Source organism: Erythrolamprus reginae, chromosome 1, assembly GCF_031021105.1.
Source record: "Erythrolamprus reginae isolate rEryReg1 chromosome 1, rEryReg1.hap1, whole genome shotgun sequence".
Taxonomy (NCBI): Eukaryota; Metazoa; Chordata; class Lepidosauria; order Squamata; family Dipsadidae; genus Erythrolamprus; species Erythrolamprus reginae.
In genome coordinates, this window is record NC_091950.1 from 341,205,227 (window position 1) to 341,225,482 (window position 20,256).

General features: G+C 41.0%; 1 protein-coding gene across 2 annotated transcripts in view; it reads left to right on the forward strand.

Moving 5' to 3' along the window:
• LOC139157369 (cation channel sperm-associated auxiliary subunit epsilon-like) overlaps positions 1-20,256 on the forward strand; it is a 129,167-nt gene that overhangs the window by 98,073 nt on the left and 10,838 nt on the right. For both annotated transcript variants that reach the window (XM_070734067.1, XM_070734068.1), the window contains 3 exons: positions 7,691-7,727; positions 7,817-7,896; positions 8,325-8,424. In XM_070734067.1, the coding sequence (XP_070590168.1) occupies positions 7,691-7,727; positions 7,817-7,896; positions 8,325-8,424 (217 nt within the window). The remainder of the gene's footprint in view (positions 1-7,690; positions 7,728-7,816; positions 7,897-8,324; positions 8,425-20,256) is intronic.

The window sequence follows — 20,256 nt, forward strand, 5'->3', positions numbered from 1 at the left end:
TCATCTAGAAACTATCAAGATCAAGAAATATCATCTAGAAGTGAGGAAAAACGTTCTGATGGTGAGAGCAATCGATCAGTGGAACAGCTGGCCAGTGGAGGTTGTGAGAGCCCCTACACTTGCGACCTTCAAGGGGAGATTAGGTTTAGGTTTAGGTTTATTGGATTTATATGCCGCCCCTCTCCGCAAACTCGGGGCGGCTCACAACAATAATAAAAAAACAGTACAGAACATAATACCAAATCCAATGCCCACCCATCTAGTTATAATTTAAAATTAATAATCTCATAAAAACAGTATATATAAAAAACCAACAACAGGCACACAGTCAATCAATCTACAAAACAACATGGGCAAGGGGGAGGTGTTTTAGTTCCCCCATGCCTGACAGCAAAGGTGGGTCTTAAGGAGTTTACGAAAGGCAGGGAGGGTGGGGGCAATCCTAATCTCAGGGGGGAGCTGGTTCCAGAGGGTCGGGGCCCCCACAGAGAAGGCTCTTCCCCTGGGTCCCGCCAGACGACATTGTTTAGTCGACGGGACCCGGAGAAGGCCAACTCTGTGGGACTTAACCGGTCCCTGGGATTCGTGCGGCAGGAGGCGGTCCCGAAGATATTCTGGTCCGGTGCCATAAAGGGCTTTATAGGTCATAACCAACACTTTGAATTGTGACCGGAAACTGATCGGCAGCCAATGCAGACTGCGGAGATTGGACTGCCATCTGTCTCAAATGATATAGGAACTCCTGCTTGAGCTGGAGGGGGGAGCTGCTTGAGCTGGAGGGGTTGGACTAGATGACCTGCAAGGTCCCTTCCAACTCTAATAAATAAATACCTGTAAAAACAGGAAAGATTAAGGAAGTACTAGAAATAATAAAGCAATGGCTTTATTAGCAACTATAAGCATGAAGATCAGCAAATATGAAGATCAAACTGCACACTATAGGCAGAATAAGTTATTTCAGTTGAATAAGAAATGTTTCTACAAATTTATCACAGAGAGGATGCAGTGAACTAGTCAACAACTAAGGAAAAAACAACACAGTTCTGTTTGCATACAACAAGAATGCAATTTGAATAAAAGAGATGGATAAGAATAAAAAACCAACCCCCCCAAAAGCAACAAAAGTAGTGGATAAAAGTTTTTTTTTTATTATTATTATTATTATTATTATTATTATTATTATTATTATTATTTATTGGATTTGTATGCCGCCCCTCTCCGTAGACTTGGGGCGGCTAACAACAATGATAAAAACAGCATGTAACAATCCAATACTAAAACAACTAAAAAAAACCTTATTATAAAACCAAACATACACGCAAACATACCATGCATAAATTGTAAGGCCTAGGGGGAAGGAATATCTCAGTTCCCCCATGCCTGACGGCAGAGGTGGGTTTAAGGTAGATCAAGAATTGATCAGCACTGGATAAAGATGAATTGCATGATTTTTTGCATGACTAGTCTATACTCACTCATTGCCAAGCAATTTAATAGCATACTTCAAAAGGTTGACAAGTAGTTAATATCTGGCAAAATCTATGTGATAATGAAAGATTGAAGAAAAAGGCCAGCACCAGGCAATTATCCACTTACCTAGGACTTTCAAATTTTAACTGATAATGGTAGCAATCCAGTAGCATCTAGCTAAAAACAAACTCTACCCACCTGAGCAGAAAGAAAATTGCCCAAACATTAGAGGGTTACCTCCTAATCGGTAAGATGATTTTGGAAAACTACAAAAGAAGGAAGATCAATTTGAATGTAGCATGGATTAGTTGAAAGAAAGCACTCAACTCCCTGCCATATGAGTCAGTACAAACATCAGAAGCTTTCTGCAAAGATCAAGGACACAATGAAAGACACAGTTGCTAGTGAACTGTAATAGGCCAGAAAAGGTTAATATCAAGTTGACTTAGCTTCCATTCTTCAAAAGTCAGTAAAATGAGGACCTAGATTGTTAGAGCAGTAGGCTGACATTGTAATCTGCCCAGAGTGTGCTGTAAACCACTATGGGGTTGTTTATAAGTCTAAGTGCTATTGCTATTGCTGTCAGGAGATAAAATTTTCAAGGAGACTCAATATCACCACTAGTGTTTGTTTGTGTTCCATAGATTCATCTATCAAGTCAAACTAAGGCTACCATACAATATTTACATGAGCATGCATTTAAAACTAGGAAAACATTTAAAATTGCTGCTCAGCATTGCATACATATAAACAAAACATTGCAATGGAATGTGGCCTGGACAAATGTGCCAGCCTCATCATCAACAGGGAAAAAATAGTGAAAACTATAGAAATTCACATGTCCTATAGAGATAACATAAAGGCTGTGGATGAAAACAATTACTACAAGTAGCTGAGCGTCCTTCAAATTGACAACATAAAATACACCAAAATCAAGAAGATGATTAGAAGTGAACACATGACTATGAGGAATATCTTAAAGTCCAAAACTCAGTGGATAATATACTATTTAGACAATTAATACCTGGACAAATCAAGTAATTAGAAGCCCAGTTTGAATAGTGGACTCAAGTAGAACCAAAAGCTCTAGATAGAATTATTGTTGCAAAATAAAATAAAGATAGTAATAGGACAGTGAAATGCCAAACCAACTGGAATACCATCAGCATTGACAAAAATCACAATCAGTCCATTGCAAAAGGCAGCTTTATTAGAAACAATTTGCAATCTGTGACAATACCTTAAACACTATCAAACATCTGTCTATACCAGGTCTTTGGAAAGACTAGGTGGGTGGATAAAAATTCCAAATCCAGTCTAAACATGACTGACTATGCATGCAACTGACTACAATAATAATAGGCATTTCATAGAAACATAGAAGACTGACGGCAGAAAAAGACCTATGGTCCATCTAGTCTGCCCTTATACTATTTCCTGTGTTTTATCTTAGGATGGATATATGTTTATCCCAGGCATGTTTAAATTCAGTTACTGTGGATTTACCAACCGCGTCTGCTGGAAGTTTGTTCCAAGGATCTACTACTCTTTCAGTGAAATAATATTTCCTCATGTTGCTTTTGATCTTTCCCCCAACTAACTTCAGATTGTGTCCCCTTGTTCTTGTGTTCACTTTCCTATTAAAAACACTTCCCTCCTGAACCTTATTTAACCCTTTAACATATTTAAATGTTTCGATCACGTCCCCCCTTTTCCTTCTGTCCTCCAGACTATACAGATTGAGTTCATTAAGTCTTTCCTGATACGTTTTATGCTTAAGACCTTCCACCATTCTTGTAGCCCATCTTTGGACCCGTTCAATTTTGTCAATATCTTTTGGTAGGTGAGGTCTCCAGAACTGAACACAGTACTGTATTCCAAATGTGGTCTCTATAAGGGGATCACAATCTCCATCTTCCTGCTTGTTATACCTCTAGCTATGCAGCCAAGCATCCTACTTGCTTTTCCTACTGCCCGACCACACTGCTCACCCATTTTGAGACTGTCAGAAATCACTACCCCTAAATCCTTCTCTTCTGAAGTTTTTGCTAACACGGAACTGCCAATGCAATACTCAGATTGAGGATTCCTTTTCCCCAAGTGCATTATTTTACATTTGGAAACATTAAACTGCAGTTTCCATTGCTTTGACCATTTATCTAGTAAAGCTAAATCATTTATCATATTACAGACCCCTCCAGGAATATCAACCCTATTGCACACTTTACAGTCATCGGCAAATAGCCAAACCTTCCCTACCAAACCTTCCCCTATGTCACTCACAAACATATTAAAAAGAATAGGACCCAGAACAGACCCTTGTGGCACACCGCTTGTAACCTGTCTCTGCTCAGAATACTCGCCATTAACAATAACTCTCTGATGTCTATGCTTCAGCCAGCTTGAAATCCACTGAACTATCCAGGGATTAAGTCCAATCTTCACTAATTTATCTATCAGCTCTTTATGTGGAACCATATCAAAGGCTTTGCTGAAGTCCAGATAGGCAATATCCACAGCACCACCTTGATCCAACACCTTTGTGACATAGTCAAAGAAATCAATGAGATTAGTCTGACATGATTTGCCTTCAGTAAAGCCATGCTGAATTGGGTCCAATAAGTTATTGTTTTTTAGGTACTGATTTATCCTCTTTTTGAGTAGAGTCTCCATCATTTTAACTATAACTGATGTCACGCTAACTGGCCTGTAGTTACCAGCTTCTTCTCTACTGCCCTTCTTGTGGATAGGCACAACACTGGCCATTCTCCAATCCTCAGGAACATCTCCTGCTAACAGGGATTGGTTAAACAAATCAGTCAGGGGGGTAGCAATGACAGATTTGAGTTCTTTAAGAACTCTGGGGTGGATGCCATCTGGACCCATTGCCTTATTTATCTTTAATCGTTCAAGTTCTTCTAAGACATCGGCTTCTAAGATCACTGGAGCTGAATCTGTACAGCTGGAAGCAATGCTATATCCCTCTATAGTATTATTTTGTAAGGTGTATTTTGAGAAAACTGAACAGAAGTAGCTATTGAAATGGTCAGCGATCTCCTTATTCCCATCAATGCATGTATTATTCCCGGTACTAAGCTTCGTGATGCTGCAGTTTTTCTTCTTCCTATCACTAATATATCTGAAGAAGGTTTTATCCCCCTTCTTTACAGATTTGGCAATTTCTTCCTCTTTTGAGGCTTTAGCAGCATGTATTATCTGCTTTGCCTCCTTCTGTCTCATTTTATACACCTCTCTATCAGCTATACTTCCAGACTCTTTATACCTCCTATAGGCAGCCTTTTTTTCATTGACTATAGCCCTTACATCATTGCTAAACCATAGCGGTTTCTTCTTCCTTTTACCTTTAGTTATTTGCCTTACATACAGTCCTGTGGCTTTTAAGATGGCCTTTTTTAATACAGTCCACTGGGTGCTCGCTCCTGCCACTTTATCCCTCCCCTTTAATTCATTATTTAAATATTCCCCCATTGCATTAAAATTTGTTTTTCTGAAATCCAATACTTTGGTTGCAGTATAGGATTGCTCACAATCAGTTTTTACATCAAACCACAAACATAGATGGTCACTGCAACCTAAATTTTCTCCCACCTTGACCTCTGAAACCCAATTCCCATTTGTAAAAACTAAATCTAGAATATTCTCCCCTCTAGTTGGTGTCTTAACCAGCTGTGCCAGAGCTGCTCCTGTAAAGGCCTCTACTATATTCTTACTTTTGCATGTAAGGACACTGGGGATATTCCAGTCAACATCAGGCATGTTGAAATCACCCATAACCACAATATTTCCCTTTACTGCCATTTGGGTAATTTTATCTACCATCTTGTTGTCATATTCCTCAGATTGCCCTGGAGGCCTATAGATCACCCCAATTCTAATGAAAGAACCGTCTTTATTTTGCATGCAAATCCAGAGAGTCTCCAGATCTTTACACGTATTTTGAATTACAGTGATCCCCCATTTATTGCGTCCCCAACCATTGCGAACAGGGTACTTCGCGATTTTTCAACCCGGAAGTCAAAATACCATCTACGCATGCGTGCGTTTTTTCTATGGGCACGCATGCGTAGATGGCAACCGGGAGATCAGCTGCTGGGTGGCTTTCCTGGGTCTTCCCCCTCTTGCTGGCGTCAGCGAGGAGTTTCCCCACCGCCCACGCAAACTCCTCGCTGCCGCCCGCCCTTCGCCCGCCCACGCCGTTCATTCTCGCCGCACGGGCCTGTCCACGCTGTCTCTCGGCGCTTTCGAGCTGAGTCCGGGAGCGAGTTCGCTCCCGGACTCAGCACGAAAGCGCCGAGAGACAGCGCCAAGGAACGGGCCTGTCCACGCTGTCTCTCGGCGCTTTCGAGCTGAGTCGGGGAGCGAGTTCGCTCCCGGACTCAGCACGAAAGCGCCGAGAGACAGCGCCAAGGAACGGGCCTGTCCACGCTGTCTCTCGGCGCTTTCGAGCTGAGTCAGGGAGCGAGTTCGCTCCCGGACTCAGCACGAAAGCGCCGAGAGACAGCGCCAAGGAACGGGCCTGTCCACGCTGTCTCTCGGCGCTTTCGAGCTGAGTCGGGGAGCGAGTTCGCTCCCGGACTCAGCACGAAAGCGCCGAGAGACAGCGCCAAGGAACGGGCCTGTCCACGCTGTCTCTCGGCGCTTTCGAGCTGAGTCGGGGAGCGAGTTCGCTCCCGGACTCAGCACGAAAGCGCCGAGAGACAGCGCCAAGGAACGGGCCTGTCCACGCTGTCTCTCGGCGCTTTCGAGCTGAGTCGGGGAGCGAGTTCGCTCCCGGACTCAGCACGAAAGCGCCGAGAGACAGCGCCAAGGAACGGGCCTGTCCACGCTGTCTCTCGGCGCTTTCGAGCTGAGTCCGGGAGCGAGTTCGCTCCCGGACTCAGCACGAAAGCGCCGAGAGACAGCGCCAAGGAACGTGCCTGTCCACGCTGTCTCTCGGCGCTTTCGAGCTGAGTCGGGGAGCGAGTTCGCTCCCGGACTCAGCACGAAAGCGCCGAGAGACAGCGCCAAGGAACGGGCCTGTCCACGCTGTCTCTCGGCGCTTTCGAGCTGAGTCCGGGAGTGAATTCGCTCCCGGACTCAGCTCGAAAGCGCCGAGAGACAGCGCCCCCCGGACCCCCAACCCGGGTTTGGGGGGCTGCTAGGAAGCCCCCCATGCCGGCGGCAAACAGCCGCGCCACCCCCAATCTTCGGCTCCTCGCTAGCGCTGTGGGAGTAAAAACACCATCTGCACATGCGCAGATGGTGTTTTTACTTCCGCATCGCTACTTCGCGAAAACCCGCTCGTTGCAGGGGCTCCTGGAACGGAACCCTCGCAACGAGCGGGGGATCACTGTAGTGTTGTTTTTAGACTTTCTTTAACATAAATGGCTACTCCACCTCCCTTTCTCTCTATTCTATCCTTCCTATACAGTGTATATCCTGGTATGGATATTTCCCATTCATTAGAATCCTTAAACCATGTCTCAGTTATGGCAACCAGATCCAAATTATCTCTAGATATTATGGCCATTAACTCACAGATCTTGTTGCTCAAGCTTCGAGCATTCGTGCACATTACCCGAAGAACATTATTTTCATTATTAGTTTGCCCCTTATCATCAACAACTACATCTATTCTATTTACAGCTCCCTTTTCATAAGCTTCCAGAAACTGATTTATCCTCATTGGTCGGGGACAGAAATCATCCACATCAGTTACATCTCTGCCCCCTTTACCTAGTTTAAATGCCTGTCCAAAAAAGTTCTGAATTCCTCACCGAGCACCTGGGTACCTCTGTATGATGGATGCAAACCATCCCTCTTAAACAACTCCCTATTAGACCACCTACTAACATCATGACTTACATAGCCAAAACCTTCAGCTTTACACCATTGCCTTAACCACACATTAAACTCTCTGATACAAGTTGTTTTATCCTCCTGGCCACAATCCGGCACATATCCTGGAAATATCTTTAATTATTGGCAATAGTAATTATGATTAGTTGTTTCATAACCATCCTCTTTATTAATTCTCATATGTATCAAATATATTGTGTTATGACTCACCACCCATAAAAAATTTAGGGACCTATATTCCTTATGAAGTGGTAAAAGGCTGAATCATTTAACTAATGCAGATGGCATAGATAATATTGAATGTGTTGTCAAATATTGTAATATTACAATTACAGTTCAGAATCTCTTTCTCTCACATTAGGCTGTATCTCAGAGACAAAAGCCATAAAAAAGACAAGGTAAAAATTACCTTTTTATTTTAGTGAACTAACTGATGCAATTTGTTTTGTTTTTGTTTTTTAACCATACTAAACTGTCTTTTCCATAGGAAGTAATATTTGATGTAAACAAATATGGCTGCCCAATACAGATCCATTATACTCAGGATTTTCTTCCTCGTGTTGAGATGTAAGTAAAATTTAAAACAGTGTGTAGAATGAGAAAAAGATGCACTAGGAAGTATATATTATAGACCTTTTCCCCAATCTTCAGGGCAAGAATTGAAGGTGTCAAAAGAAATCAAGATGATGAGTACAACTGTGCTATTGTAGAACTACACCTTTTTATACGTGCACAAATCACATAGTCACAACTGTTATCTTAACTTCTTTGATCCTTGTCCCACAAATGTCCCCTGAAAAGGGTGGAGGGCTCTCTCTCTCCGGTCTGTGCAAAACTCTTCCAATTTTATCTGACAAAGGACAAATGCTAGCAACATTGGAAAATTTATTGGAACGGAGGTAGAGAAAAGTTAGCAGATGATAAATATACTTGAATCCTCACTATGGCTTTATACTCATAGAAAAGACACTGCACTGTGCTTCTGTTGTATACAGATATGTGGATGAGAAAACTCTTAAACCAGTTGATGCAAACTATATATTGTGGGAGATGAGTGAGAGGACTGACTTTGTCTACAAGGCATCTATGGAAAAGGTAAATTGATTTATGATGTTGTACTTTAGGTATTATTTTGAAATTGTTTGTATGATAGAGTTTGATTAATTGAAATAAAGTATTTGAATCAGGTTTGGTTCTTAGAAAGAAAGGCAACCCCCCCCTCCCCAAAAAAGCTAACATTTGTTCCATTTCTAAAGCTCCAGTCACTTGACTGGTTTAGAAAACAGTGAATGGAAAAGTAGAGACTGGGACTGACTTTTGCCTTTTTCTTTGTTATGCAAAGGAATTTAGAGATACCTTTGGGAAAGATAGGGAAGAACAATCAGGGAGGGTTTTGCAAAAAACATTACTCAGTCCAGACATTGAAGCAAATGTTAAAAAGACATTCCAAATAATGCCCTCTTGGTTCTTTATTATAAAATGGGATAAATAGAAACTTGGATAGGTTTTCAAGGTTCTGTTATTCTACCCTATAATTATAAACTGACATTTCTTTTTTTTTAAATAATCTTTATTAAGTTTCTACATATAAAAATAGAAAGAAAAGATAAAAAATTAAACGAACAGAACATTCAAAGAAAAAAGGAAAGAAAAAACCCAAGATAAACAGACAAATGAACATATAAACTTAAACAACATATAGAACATATTCAGTTTCAGTAGTGTTCTTTATATGCACATAGATAGTTATTTGCTTATCATAAATTAATATTTTCTTTCACTACATACATATATTTATTTCTTATATAGAAGACATAATTTGTCAATCGCCCCGAGTCTTCAGAGAGGGGCGGCATACAAATCTAATAAATTTAATGCAATTCAATATTTTTGACTATCACTATCAAGCGACCTAATATTAGGTATTTATATCTAGTGTATGGAATTGTGGGTTTGTTTTCTTTAGTTCTGTATATTATGTTGTATTCATTTTGTATATTTGTGACGAAGATACAGGTTTGTTTTTAGGGGTTTTGTTTTCCATTGATTTATGGTGCAATAAACTGGCATTTCTGTTATTCTTTAGTTTCTGTTTCTTACGCCTCCTCATAGAGCTGACAATTATCTTCCATAGGACTGAGAAGATGCTGAGGAAAGAAAGTTGAGCAGAGCTGTTTCTTGTACATATTGAAACCATTCATTTCTTAATTAAACATCATTTTTCGAGATAAGACCATAAGCCAATGGTTTTAGATTCTTTTGAGTGGTTTATTTTTTTCATAATTCATTTTCCCAGCTACTATTCTTTCTCAATTGAATGTTTATCATTAAGATTGATTCCTGATTAATATTGTGAATTTTGATAAGTAATCAATTTTTATATTGAAGTCTTCTGCCAGAATTAAAATCTGGATATTATAGGAGTCTTTGTTGTGGTGGTCTTAATCTAAGTCACAATGGAGGCCATTGAAATTTACTATTCAACTTCAATGCCAGTGTCTCTCCTTCCTAGACAGATGAAACATTTACAATTTAAGAGAAAGCTTGAATTAAAGGGATATATATGAAATGAGTTGTTGTTCAATTGTTAAGTTATGTCTGACTCTTCATGCCACTAGGCCCTGCCTGTCCTCCACTTCCTCCTGGAGTTCGCCCAAACTGTTACTTGCTACATCAATGTACTATGTAGAATGCAGCTGCGAGAGCAATCATGGGCTTTCCAAGGTATGCCCATGTTACACCAACACTCCGCAGTCTGCATTGGTTGCAGATCAATTTCCAGTCACAATTCAAAGTGTTGGTTTTGACCTATAAAGTCCTTCATGGCATCGGACCAGAATATCTCCGGGACCGTCTTCTGTCGCATGAATCCCAGTGACCAGTTAGGTCCTACAGAGTTGGCCTTCTCCAAGTCCCATTGACTAAAAATGTCATTTGGCAGGTCCCAGGGGAAGAGCCTTCTCTGTGGCGGCCCCAACCCTCTGGAACCAGCTCCCCCCTGAGATTAGAACTGCCCCTATCTTTTATTATCTTGTAAAATGGGGAAGAAGGGAGGGCTTTCAGAGGGAACGTAGATCTAAGAGTGCCTCTCAGTAACGGAAGGTTTTTTTCGTTGCCTTCCCCTGGGGGGGGGGTCAGGTTAGAGGCACCAGGGTGTGGATTCATTGGGAAAATAAACAATTCTCCGGCAGGCTCTGTTTTGTTGAAAGAGGAAATGCATTTAGTTTATGTAAATGGGTGATTTAGGCCTTCTATCTCTCAATGTAAACGGGCTTTCATCACAGAAAAAGAGATGTAGAATCATGAAGCTGGCTAAAGACTGTAAGGCAGATATTTTATTCCTTTCAGAGACTCATAAGGGAAGGGAAAAAAACAGACAAATTAGTATCAAATATAGAATGGGAAAAAGTTTATGAGTCGAAAGGAACGAACAAAGCAAAAGGAGTAGCTATTTTGGTTCACAGAAGAGTGGATTTTCAGTTAAGCAATATTAAGAGGGACAAGGATGGTAGAATGTTATTTATTAAGGGGAAAATAAGAAATAATTTAGTAACTTTAGCGGTTATTTATGCCCCTAACGTAAATGCAAAACAATTCATAATAAATGTAAAACAGAAATTAGATAACTTTACGGAAGGCATAGTGATTTTAGCAGGTGATTTTAATTTGGAATTAACAACAGGGAAGAGGGAAAAGAAAAAGTTACATCTAAATAAAATTAATATGATGGACCTTCATCAAAATGTAGTTAATAGAGAGACTTTCTACTCTGCAAGACATAATAAATTTAGCTGTATAGATTATATGTTAATTAACAAAACAGATAAGGTAAAGTTGAAGAAAGCAGATCATGCTCCTTTGTCAGCTGTGTTAGAAATAGAGGCTTGTAATAAACAAAGAATTTGGAGGTATAACCCCATTGTCTCAGCAAATGAGGAGAGTAGAATTAAATTACAAAAGGAACTCAATGGATTCTTTAGTATTAATGCAACAGGCGAGATTAAAAAAACAATAGTTTGGGATACACATAAAGCAGTGATGAGGGGCAATTGCATTAGTACGGAAGCTTTCCTTAGGAAATCCTGGAATGTTAAGAGAAATAATTTATTAAAAGAGATAGCTTTAATCCAAGAAACCTTAAAAATTACAAGAAACAGAGAATGGAATTTATTATTATCATTTAAGAAAAAGCAATTACAATTACTTGATGAGGAAAATTGGAATAAAATGAAGATGATTATGAAACATAGAATTAGAAGTTGGAACAATAAATCTATGGAGCAAATGGTACACTATTTAAAAAAAAGAAAAGAAAAATCTTATATCTCTGCTTTAAAAGATAAGGATGGTTTAATAAAATGCAATACTGTAGAAATGGAAAAAATAATGAGAGATTTTTATGGGGAATTATATAAAAAAGAGTATGTTGTTTCACAAACTTCAGAGGTTAAAAAGCAATTAAAGGAAGAGGACAGTCAAATGTTAAATGCAAAAATTACAAGTGAGGAGATATCTAGAGTTATTAAGGGATTGAAACCTGCTAAAGCTCCAGGTCCAGATGGTTTTACAGCTGAATATTATAAAGTGTATATGAATGAATTACTACCGTATAGGGAGAAATTGTTTAATAATGTAATGGAGACCTTTGAAACTCCACAGATGTGGAAAATGTCAGAAATTATAACGGTCCCAAAACCAGATCGTGATTTAATGGATCCTAGTTCCTATCGCCCCATTAGCCTGTTAAATCAGGACTACAAGATATTCATGAAAATATTGGCAAATAGGGTGGAGAATATATTACCAAAAATAACTGGAGAAGATCAATATGGATTTGTGAAAGGAAGGAAAATCTTTGAACCAATAAGAAACGTGATCAATGTTTTACACCATGCTACCAGTACCAAAAGGAAATTAAGCATTTTAAAATTAGATGTTTATAAGGCTTTCGACAAAGTTAATCATGAATACCTATTCCAACTATGTAAAGATTTAAATATGGGAAATAAATTTTGTAAAGTTATAGAAACAATATATAAGGATAATGTAGCTCAAATTAGAGTAAATGGCAATAGAACAGAAACGATTAAAATTCAAAATGGAACTAAACAGGGTTGCCCATTATCCCCAATGCTATTTGCATTAGCAATTGAGACCTTAGCAAATAAAATTAGAAACGATAAGGAATGGAGAGGCTATCAAATAGGGGAACTTGAACTGAAATTAAATTTATTTGCAGATGATGCTATAGTAATGTCTGAAACCCCAATTGAAATGATGAAAAAAATAATGATATTACTTCAGCAATTTAAAGATCAATCTGGGCTTAAGGTTAATATAGAAAAATCAGAGATAATATGTTTAAATACTGGCCCTAAAGAGCAAATTGAGATTCAAAAAATCTCAGGATTGAAATTAGGTTGTAAAAAAATGAAATATTTGGGAATTTGGTTATTTAAAAATCCATCAAAAATAACAACGGCCAATTACAACTTAATATGGAAAAAAATTCAGAAGCAGATCAAAAATTGGAAGGGTAAAAATTTAGGAAGAATGGCTAAGATTAGGGCCCTTAAGATGATGATAATACCAAAGATGATGTATTTGTTTCAAGTTTTACCGGGTAGCTTTCCTGAGGCAAAATTAAGAGAATGGGATAATAGACTAAACTTTTGGATTGAAGGAGAGAAAAAATCCAGAATAAGGAAGCATTGGCAGTTTGCACAAGAAAAAGAAGGAGGTTGGGGAAGCCCATGCCTAGTATTATATAGAAATGCATTTCAAATCGAAAGGTTAATTGAGCTACAGTTATGGGGGGGGAAAGAAATGGGTAGAATTAGAAAGAGAAATTAATAATATAAATAACAAAGAACTATTATTTAAAAATTGGAGTAGAATTGAAACCAGTACCCTAAGTGATCCTTTTAAAGCATGTTTAGAAATATGGCTTAAATGGCAGAGGACAAGTGGAATAAAGATATCCAAGCTAGCAACGTTACACGAATTGAATATAGGGGACGATGCTAATTTAACTAGAATTATTAAAATATTAAATAGTAAAGGGGTAATGAGAATTGAACAGTTATATGAGAAAGATGGAAGAGTTAGTAGAACTAGATTGGAATGGTGGATCGGTAAACAGAAATGGTTGCAGATTAATGCAATATGTACATATTTAAATAAAAGTGAGAATAAAGAAGCCTTTTTACGAGAAGAAAATAGCTTGGAAAAAATAATAAGTGTGAAGATAAATGAAAGTAAAGCACAAGCCAGTAATATATATAGAATGCTATTGCAGAGGGAAGAAGAAGTAGTTAAAAGCTTAACAAGATGTTGGCAGGACGATTTACAAATAGACGAAAAAGAAATGGAAGAAATAATAGAAAATATATACAAGATTAAAAATACGAGAGTTAAAGAGATGAGAAGAAAAATCTTACATAAGTGGTATTATACACCTGTACAAATTGCACACTTCCAGGGGAAAGAGAAGAGTAAATGTTGGCATGGGTGCCAGAAAAAAGGAATTTTTATGCATATGATCTGGGAATGTGCAGAAATACAGAAATTCTGGAAGGTAGTCCAGAATGAAATTACCATATTTTTCGCTCTATAAGACGCACCTGCTGATAAGACGCACCAAGATTTTAGAGGAGGAAAATAGAAAAAAAATATTTTGAGCCAAAAAGGGGAGAGGAAGAGAGGAAGGAGTGAAGGGAGTGAGGGAGGAAAGAAGGGAGGAAGGAAAAGGAAAGCAAGAAATGGAGGGAGGAAAGGAAGGAAGGAAAGAAAGAAAGAAAGAAAGGGGGAAGGGACAGGAACAGAGGAAGGAAGCAAGGAAACTTATGAAAGGGGAGAGTAAGAGAGGAAGGACTGAAGGGAGGGAGGGAGGGAAGAAGGTAGGAAGGAGAAAAAAAAGAAGAAATAGAGGAAGGGAAGGTAAAAGAGAGAAAGAAAAAGAGCAAGAAAGAAAGCAAGAAAGAGAGAAAGAAAGAAAATGAAAGAGAAATAAAAATAGAGAGGGGGAATGAAAGAAATGGAAGGAGGGAAGGAAGGAGAGAAAGAAAAAGAAAGAAAGAAAGAGAAAGAAAAAAGAATGAAAGAGCAAGAGAGCAAGAGAGAAAAAGAAAGAAAGAGAGAAAAAGAAAGAAAGAAAGAAAGAAAGAAAGGCAACTTCAAAGAAAGGCTCACTGAGCATCTCTCACTCTCTCTCTCTTTCTATCCCTCTTTCTTTCTTTCTCTTCCTTTCTCTCTCTCCTCTTCCTTTATTTCCTCTCTCTCCCTCCCTCTCTCTTTCTCTCCCCCCTCTCTCCCCCTTTCCCTCTCTCTTTCTCTCTCTCCCTCTCCCTCTCTCTCTCCCCCCTCTACCTCTCTCTTTCTCTCCCCCTCTCCCCCCTTTCCCTCTCTCTTTCTCTCTCTCCCTCTCTTGCTATCTCTCCCCCCTCTCGCACTCTCTTTCTCCCTCTCCCTCTCTTTCTCTCTCTCCCCCTCTCTCTTTCTCTCTCCCCCTCTTTCTCTCTCTTCTTCTCACTTTCTCTCTCTTGTTTTCTTTCTGTCTCTTTTGCTTTCTTTCTCTCTCTCTCACTCTTTCTCTCTTTTTTTCTTTCTCACGCTCTTTCTTTCTCTTGTTCTCTCTCTCTTGCTATCTCTTTCTCTCCCCCCCTTTCTCTCACTCTCTCTTTCTCACTTTCTCTCTATCTTGCTGTCTGTTGCTGTCACTCACTCTCGTTCTCTCTCCGTTCTTCTCAGCGGTGACGCGCGCACGCCCTGCCCGCCTCACCTTTGCCGAGAGCACTTTCGCCCCGGGCTCTCAGCAAGGGGGTTGCAGGAGAGGCGGGGCCGGCGAAGGTGATATTCAATGTCGGGGGCGCTTGGGCGGTTGCGCGCACTCCCTATCTCCCTGCTAGCCCACTCGGAATATTCAAAATAAGAAAAACCTTCGCCGGCAAAGGCTTTTCTTATTTTGAATATTCCGAGTGGGCTAGCAGGGAGATAGGGAGCGCGCGCAACCGCCCGAGCGCCCCCGACATTGAAGACCTCCGCTGAGAAAAACTTTGCCGGCATCGGGCTGCCCGACCCTCCCCACCTCCTGCAAATGCGGCGGGCGGCGGGGGGAGAGCGAGGAGCCGGTTCTGGCGGGCGCGGGGCTTGGCTGACTGGCTGGCGGGGGGAGCGCCGCTGGTGGTGCGGAGGGAGACCCTCCTCCGGGAGGGAGGGGGCCAGGCAGCAGCTAGCCAGCCAGCCGGCGGGATGGCGCTTCCGAGTTCGCAGCCTCCCACCCCTCCCTGCCTGCATCTTCGCTCCATAAGACGGGGCTGATTTTTCTTCCTACTTTGGGAGGAAAAAAACTGCGTCTTATGGAGCGAAAAATACGGTAACAAAATGTTAAACATCAACTGGATAATTACAAAAGAAACAGCAATCTTAATTAAATATAGGGAACTAGGAGAATCTAAAGAAATTAAAACTGTAGCATTGGAAAGCGCTCAAGCGGTGATAGTATTAGGATGGAAAGACTCTACAAAATGGACACTACAGAATTGGTACTGGTACATGGTGGATCACATACATTTTGAAATTATGGAAATAAGATTAAATAATTTTGATGAGAATAAACTAGAGAAGCTGATGGTGCGATGGAACAAGGTAAAAGATTATATGTTAAGTAGAATCTGTGATGTAAATACGAAAAATAAATTACAATCACTCTTTTAGTAAAAATCGTTCAAGATAGAGTCAAGGATCAATAGGTAGATAAATAACTTAAAATTCTTTGAATCCTTCTATAGGGGTGATGGGGGTGACGGTGTGTGTGTGTTGTTTGGTGATGGGCACATGCACTGTGCACTGTTATATGTTTGTTTTTTGTAAACCTATAAAATCAATAAAATTTATTAAAAAAAAGAAAAAAAAGAACTGCCCCTACCCTCCTTGCCTTCCACAAACTCCTTAAAACCCACCTCTGCCGTCAGGCATGGGGGAACTGAAATATCTTCCCCAGTTCTATACTGTTTATGTATGGTATGTTGTGTGCATGTTTTTTAAATTATGGGTTTTTAGCTTTCTAATTATTGAATTGTATTATATACAGGTATTGTTTTCTGTTGCTGTTGTGAGCCGCTCCGAGTCTGCGGAGAGGGGCGGCATACAAATTTAATAAATAAATAAATAAGTAAATAAATAAATAAATAAGTAAGTAAGTAAGTAAGTAAGTAAACAAACAAACAAACAAACAAACAAACAAACAAACAAACTATCTCATCCTGTTCTCCTTTTGCCTTCAATCTTTCCTAATATCAGGGTCTTTTTCTATGAGTTCTCTTTTCTCATTAGATAACGAAATATTTGATCTTCAGCTTCAGGATCTATCCTTACAGAGAATAGTCAGAGTTAATTTCCTTTAGGATTGACTGATTTGATCTCTTCGCAGGCCGAGGGGTTCTTAAGAGTCTTCTCCAACACTACAATCTGAAAGCATAAATTCTTGGGTGTTCAGCCCTCCTTATGGTTTCTCTCTCGCAGCCATTCATTATTACTCGGGAAACCACAGCTTTGGTTATACACACCTTTGTAAGCAAGATGATGTCTCCACTTTTTAATATGCTGTCTAGATTTGCCATAGTTTTCCTCCCAAAGAGCAAGCATCTTTTAATTTCATGGCTGCAGTCGCCATCTGCAGTGACCTTGAAAGCAAGTGAGCCAAGAAAACAAAACCTGTCACTGCTTCCATTTCTTCCCTTCTATTTGCCAGAAAATGGCATGACTGAATGCCAGGGCATTGGGTGAGGTATCATCAGTATGCTGATGATACCCAGCTTTACATCTCCACCCCATGTCCAGTCAACGAAGCAGTGGAAGTGATGTGCCGGTGTCTGGAAGCTGTTGGGGCCTGGATGGATGTCAACAGACTCAAACTCAACCCTGATAAGACGGAGTGGCTGTGGGCTTTGCCTCCCAAGGACAATTCCATCTGTCCGTACATCAGCCTGGGGGGTGAATTATTGACCCCCCCTTGGAGAGGGTCCACAACTTGGGCATCCTCCTCGATCCACAGCTCACATTAGAGAAACATCTTTCAGCTGTGGCGAGGGGGGCGTTTGCCCAGGTTCGCCCGGTGCACCAGTTGCGGCCCTATTTGGACCAGGAGTCACTGCTCACAGTCACTCATGCCCTCATCACCTCAAGGCTCGACTACTGTAATGCTCTCTACATGGGGCTACCTTTGAAAAGTGTTCGGAAACTTCAGATTGTGTAGAATGCAGCTGCGAGAGCAATCATGGGCTTTCCCAAAAATGCCCATGTAACGCCAACATTCCGCAGTCTGCATTGGTTGCCGATCAATTTCCGGTCACAATTCAAAGTGTTGGTCATTACCTATAAGGCCCTTCATGGCACCGGACCAGGTTATCTACGAGACCGCCTTCTGCCGCACGAATCTCAGGGACCGGTTAGGTCCCATAGAGTGGCCCTTCTTCGGGTCCCATCAACAAAACAATGTCATTTGGTGGGACCCAGGGGAAGAGCCTTCTCTGTGGTGGCCCCGGCCCTCTGGAACCAACTCCCCCCGGAGATTAGAATTGCCCCCACCCTCCTCGCCTTTCGTAAGCTCCTTAAAACCCACCTTTGCCATCAGACATGGGGGAACTGAGATATTCTTCCCCCCTAGGCCCTTACAATTTATGCATTGTTTGTATGTATGTTTGGTTTTACAAATAAGGGTTTTTTAGCTGTTTTAGTATTGGATTTACATGCTGTTTTGTATTACTGTTGTTAGCCGCCCCGAGTCTACGGAGAGGGGCATCATACAAATCCAATAAATAATAATAATAATAATAATAATAATAATAATAATAATAATGATGATCTTAGTTTTTTTAATGTTGAATTTCCAGCCAACTTTTACCCTCTCCTCTTTCATCTTCATCAATAGGCCCTTTAGCTCCTCTTCACTTTCTGTCATTATAATGATATTATCTGCATATCTGAGGTTGTTAATATTTCTCCCAGCAGTCTTAATTTTAATATGTGATTTATTCAGTCTGGCATTTTGCATGATGTTCCTTGCATATAAGTTAAATAAGCAAGGTGGCAATGTACAGCATTGTTGTATTCCTTTCCCTATTTTGAACCTATCAGTTATTCTATGTCCAGTGCTTCTTAACCCGCATATGGGTTTTTCAGGAGACAGATAAGATGGTCTGGTACTCTCATCTCTTTGAACTTGCCACAGGTTGTTGGGATCTAAACAATCAAAGATGTGTAGTCTAGCATAGTCAATAGAGCAAAAGTAGATGTTTTTGTGAAATTCCTGTCATGGTCTTGTTGAAGCCTGCATCCGAGGATGAGGAGGAGGAGATGGAGATGGGCTTGGTGGAGGTGGATGGCACAGTCCCTATGGCCCAGGAGGAATGACCTGGGGAGGAGGACAAGGCAGTCCCAGATCCCTTGGGCCTCAGAAGAATAGGGAGGGAGGAAGAAAGGGCAGAGGATGACTGAGCAAGATGGGCGGAGAGGGAAAAGGCAGGCAGCAGAGCAGAGGAGCAGCAGAACTATGGAGAGGAGCAACTGCTTCCCTTGCCTGATCCCCAAGTGCAAAGAATGGAGAGGAGTCGGAGTCAGCACAGGACAGCCCAATACTTAGGAGGAGGGCACCCCACCCCTCCTCACATGGATTACCTAGGGCAGTGATGGTGAACCTATGGCACGGGTGCCGCAGGTGGCACGCGAAGCCATATCTGCTGGCACACGAGCCGTTGCACTAGCTCAGATCCAACGTGCATGTGGGTGCTGGCCAGCTGATCTTTGGCTCACATAGAGGCTCTGGAAGGGCAATTTTGGTTTCCAAAGATCCTCTGGGGGAATGGGGAGAGCGTTTTCACCCTCCCTCGGCTCCCCAGAAGCCTGTGGAAGGTGACACGTGAGCCTTCTGGGCCCACCAGAAGTTGGGAAACAGACCATTTCCAGCCTCCAGAGGGCCTCTGGGTGGCGAGGGAAGCTGTTTTTGCCCTCCCCAGACTTTGAATTATGGGTGTGGGCACTCACAGATGCATGATAGTGCGTGCCCATGCTCTTTCGGCACCTGAGGAAAAAAAGGTTCGCCATCACTGACCTAGGGAATACCACTTAGGGAGACACAGTGAGAAGGGGCTTTTGCCAGGAACAAGTGTATGTTTTCAGATTACACTCTCTCGGCTGTGACTCAGACCTTTTGCCTTGCTGAGAAGACTGCTTGTTTCAAGGACTGCTTTGACTTGCTTTGAGGACTTTCTTGTCTTAGCCTTGAAGACTTTGCTATCAAAACTGCCCTTGTCTTATGCCTTGACTTTTGCCTAGTGGTCTCGCTGGGTGATCAATGCTTGTTTAGGGGACTGAGGGTGGAGCCTTATTGGTTACTGGAGGGTCATTTGTTTAACCATTCCCAAGAGAAATAAAGATACTCTGGAGGCTTACCTAACTGTCACCCTGGGTCATAACCATTTCCTTGCTTTTTCCATATTCCGCTGAATTTTAGCAATTTGAGCTCTAATTCCCATGCCTCTTCAAAACCCAGTTAGTACTTTTGATAGTTCTTGGTTCACATATTGCTGAAGCCTAAATTGTAGGCTTTTGACCATGACCTTGTTTGCATGTGAAATGAGAGCAGTTGTGTTGTAATTTGAACAGTCTTTGGCATTGCCCTTTTTTGAGTTTGGAATGTTAACTGTCCTTTCTCAATCCTGTGGACATTGTTGAGTTTTCCAAATGTATTGGCATTTTGAGTGCAACATTTTGCAGCATCCTCTTTTACGTTTTTTAATAATTCAGCTGGAATACCATCACTTCCGCTAGCTCTGTTTTCAGTAATGCTTTCTACCTGTGGGAATTGAGACATCTCCCCCAGGCTTTTATAGTTTTATGTATGGCATGCGTGTGTTGCATGGTTTTTAA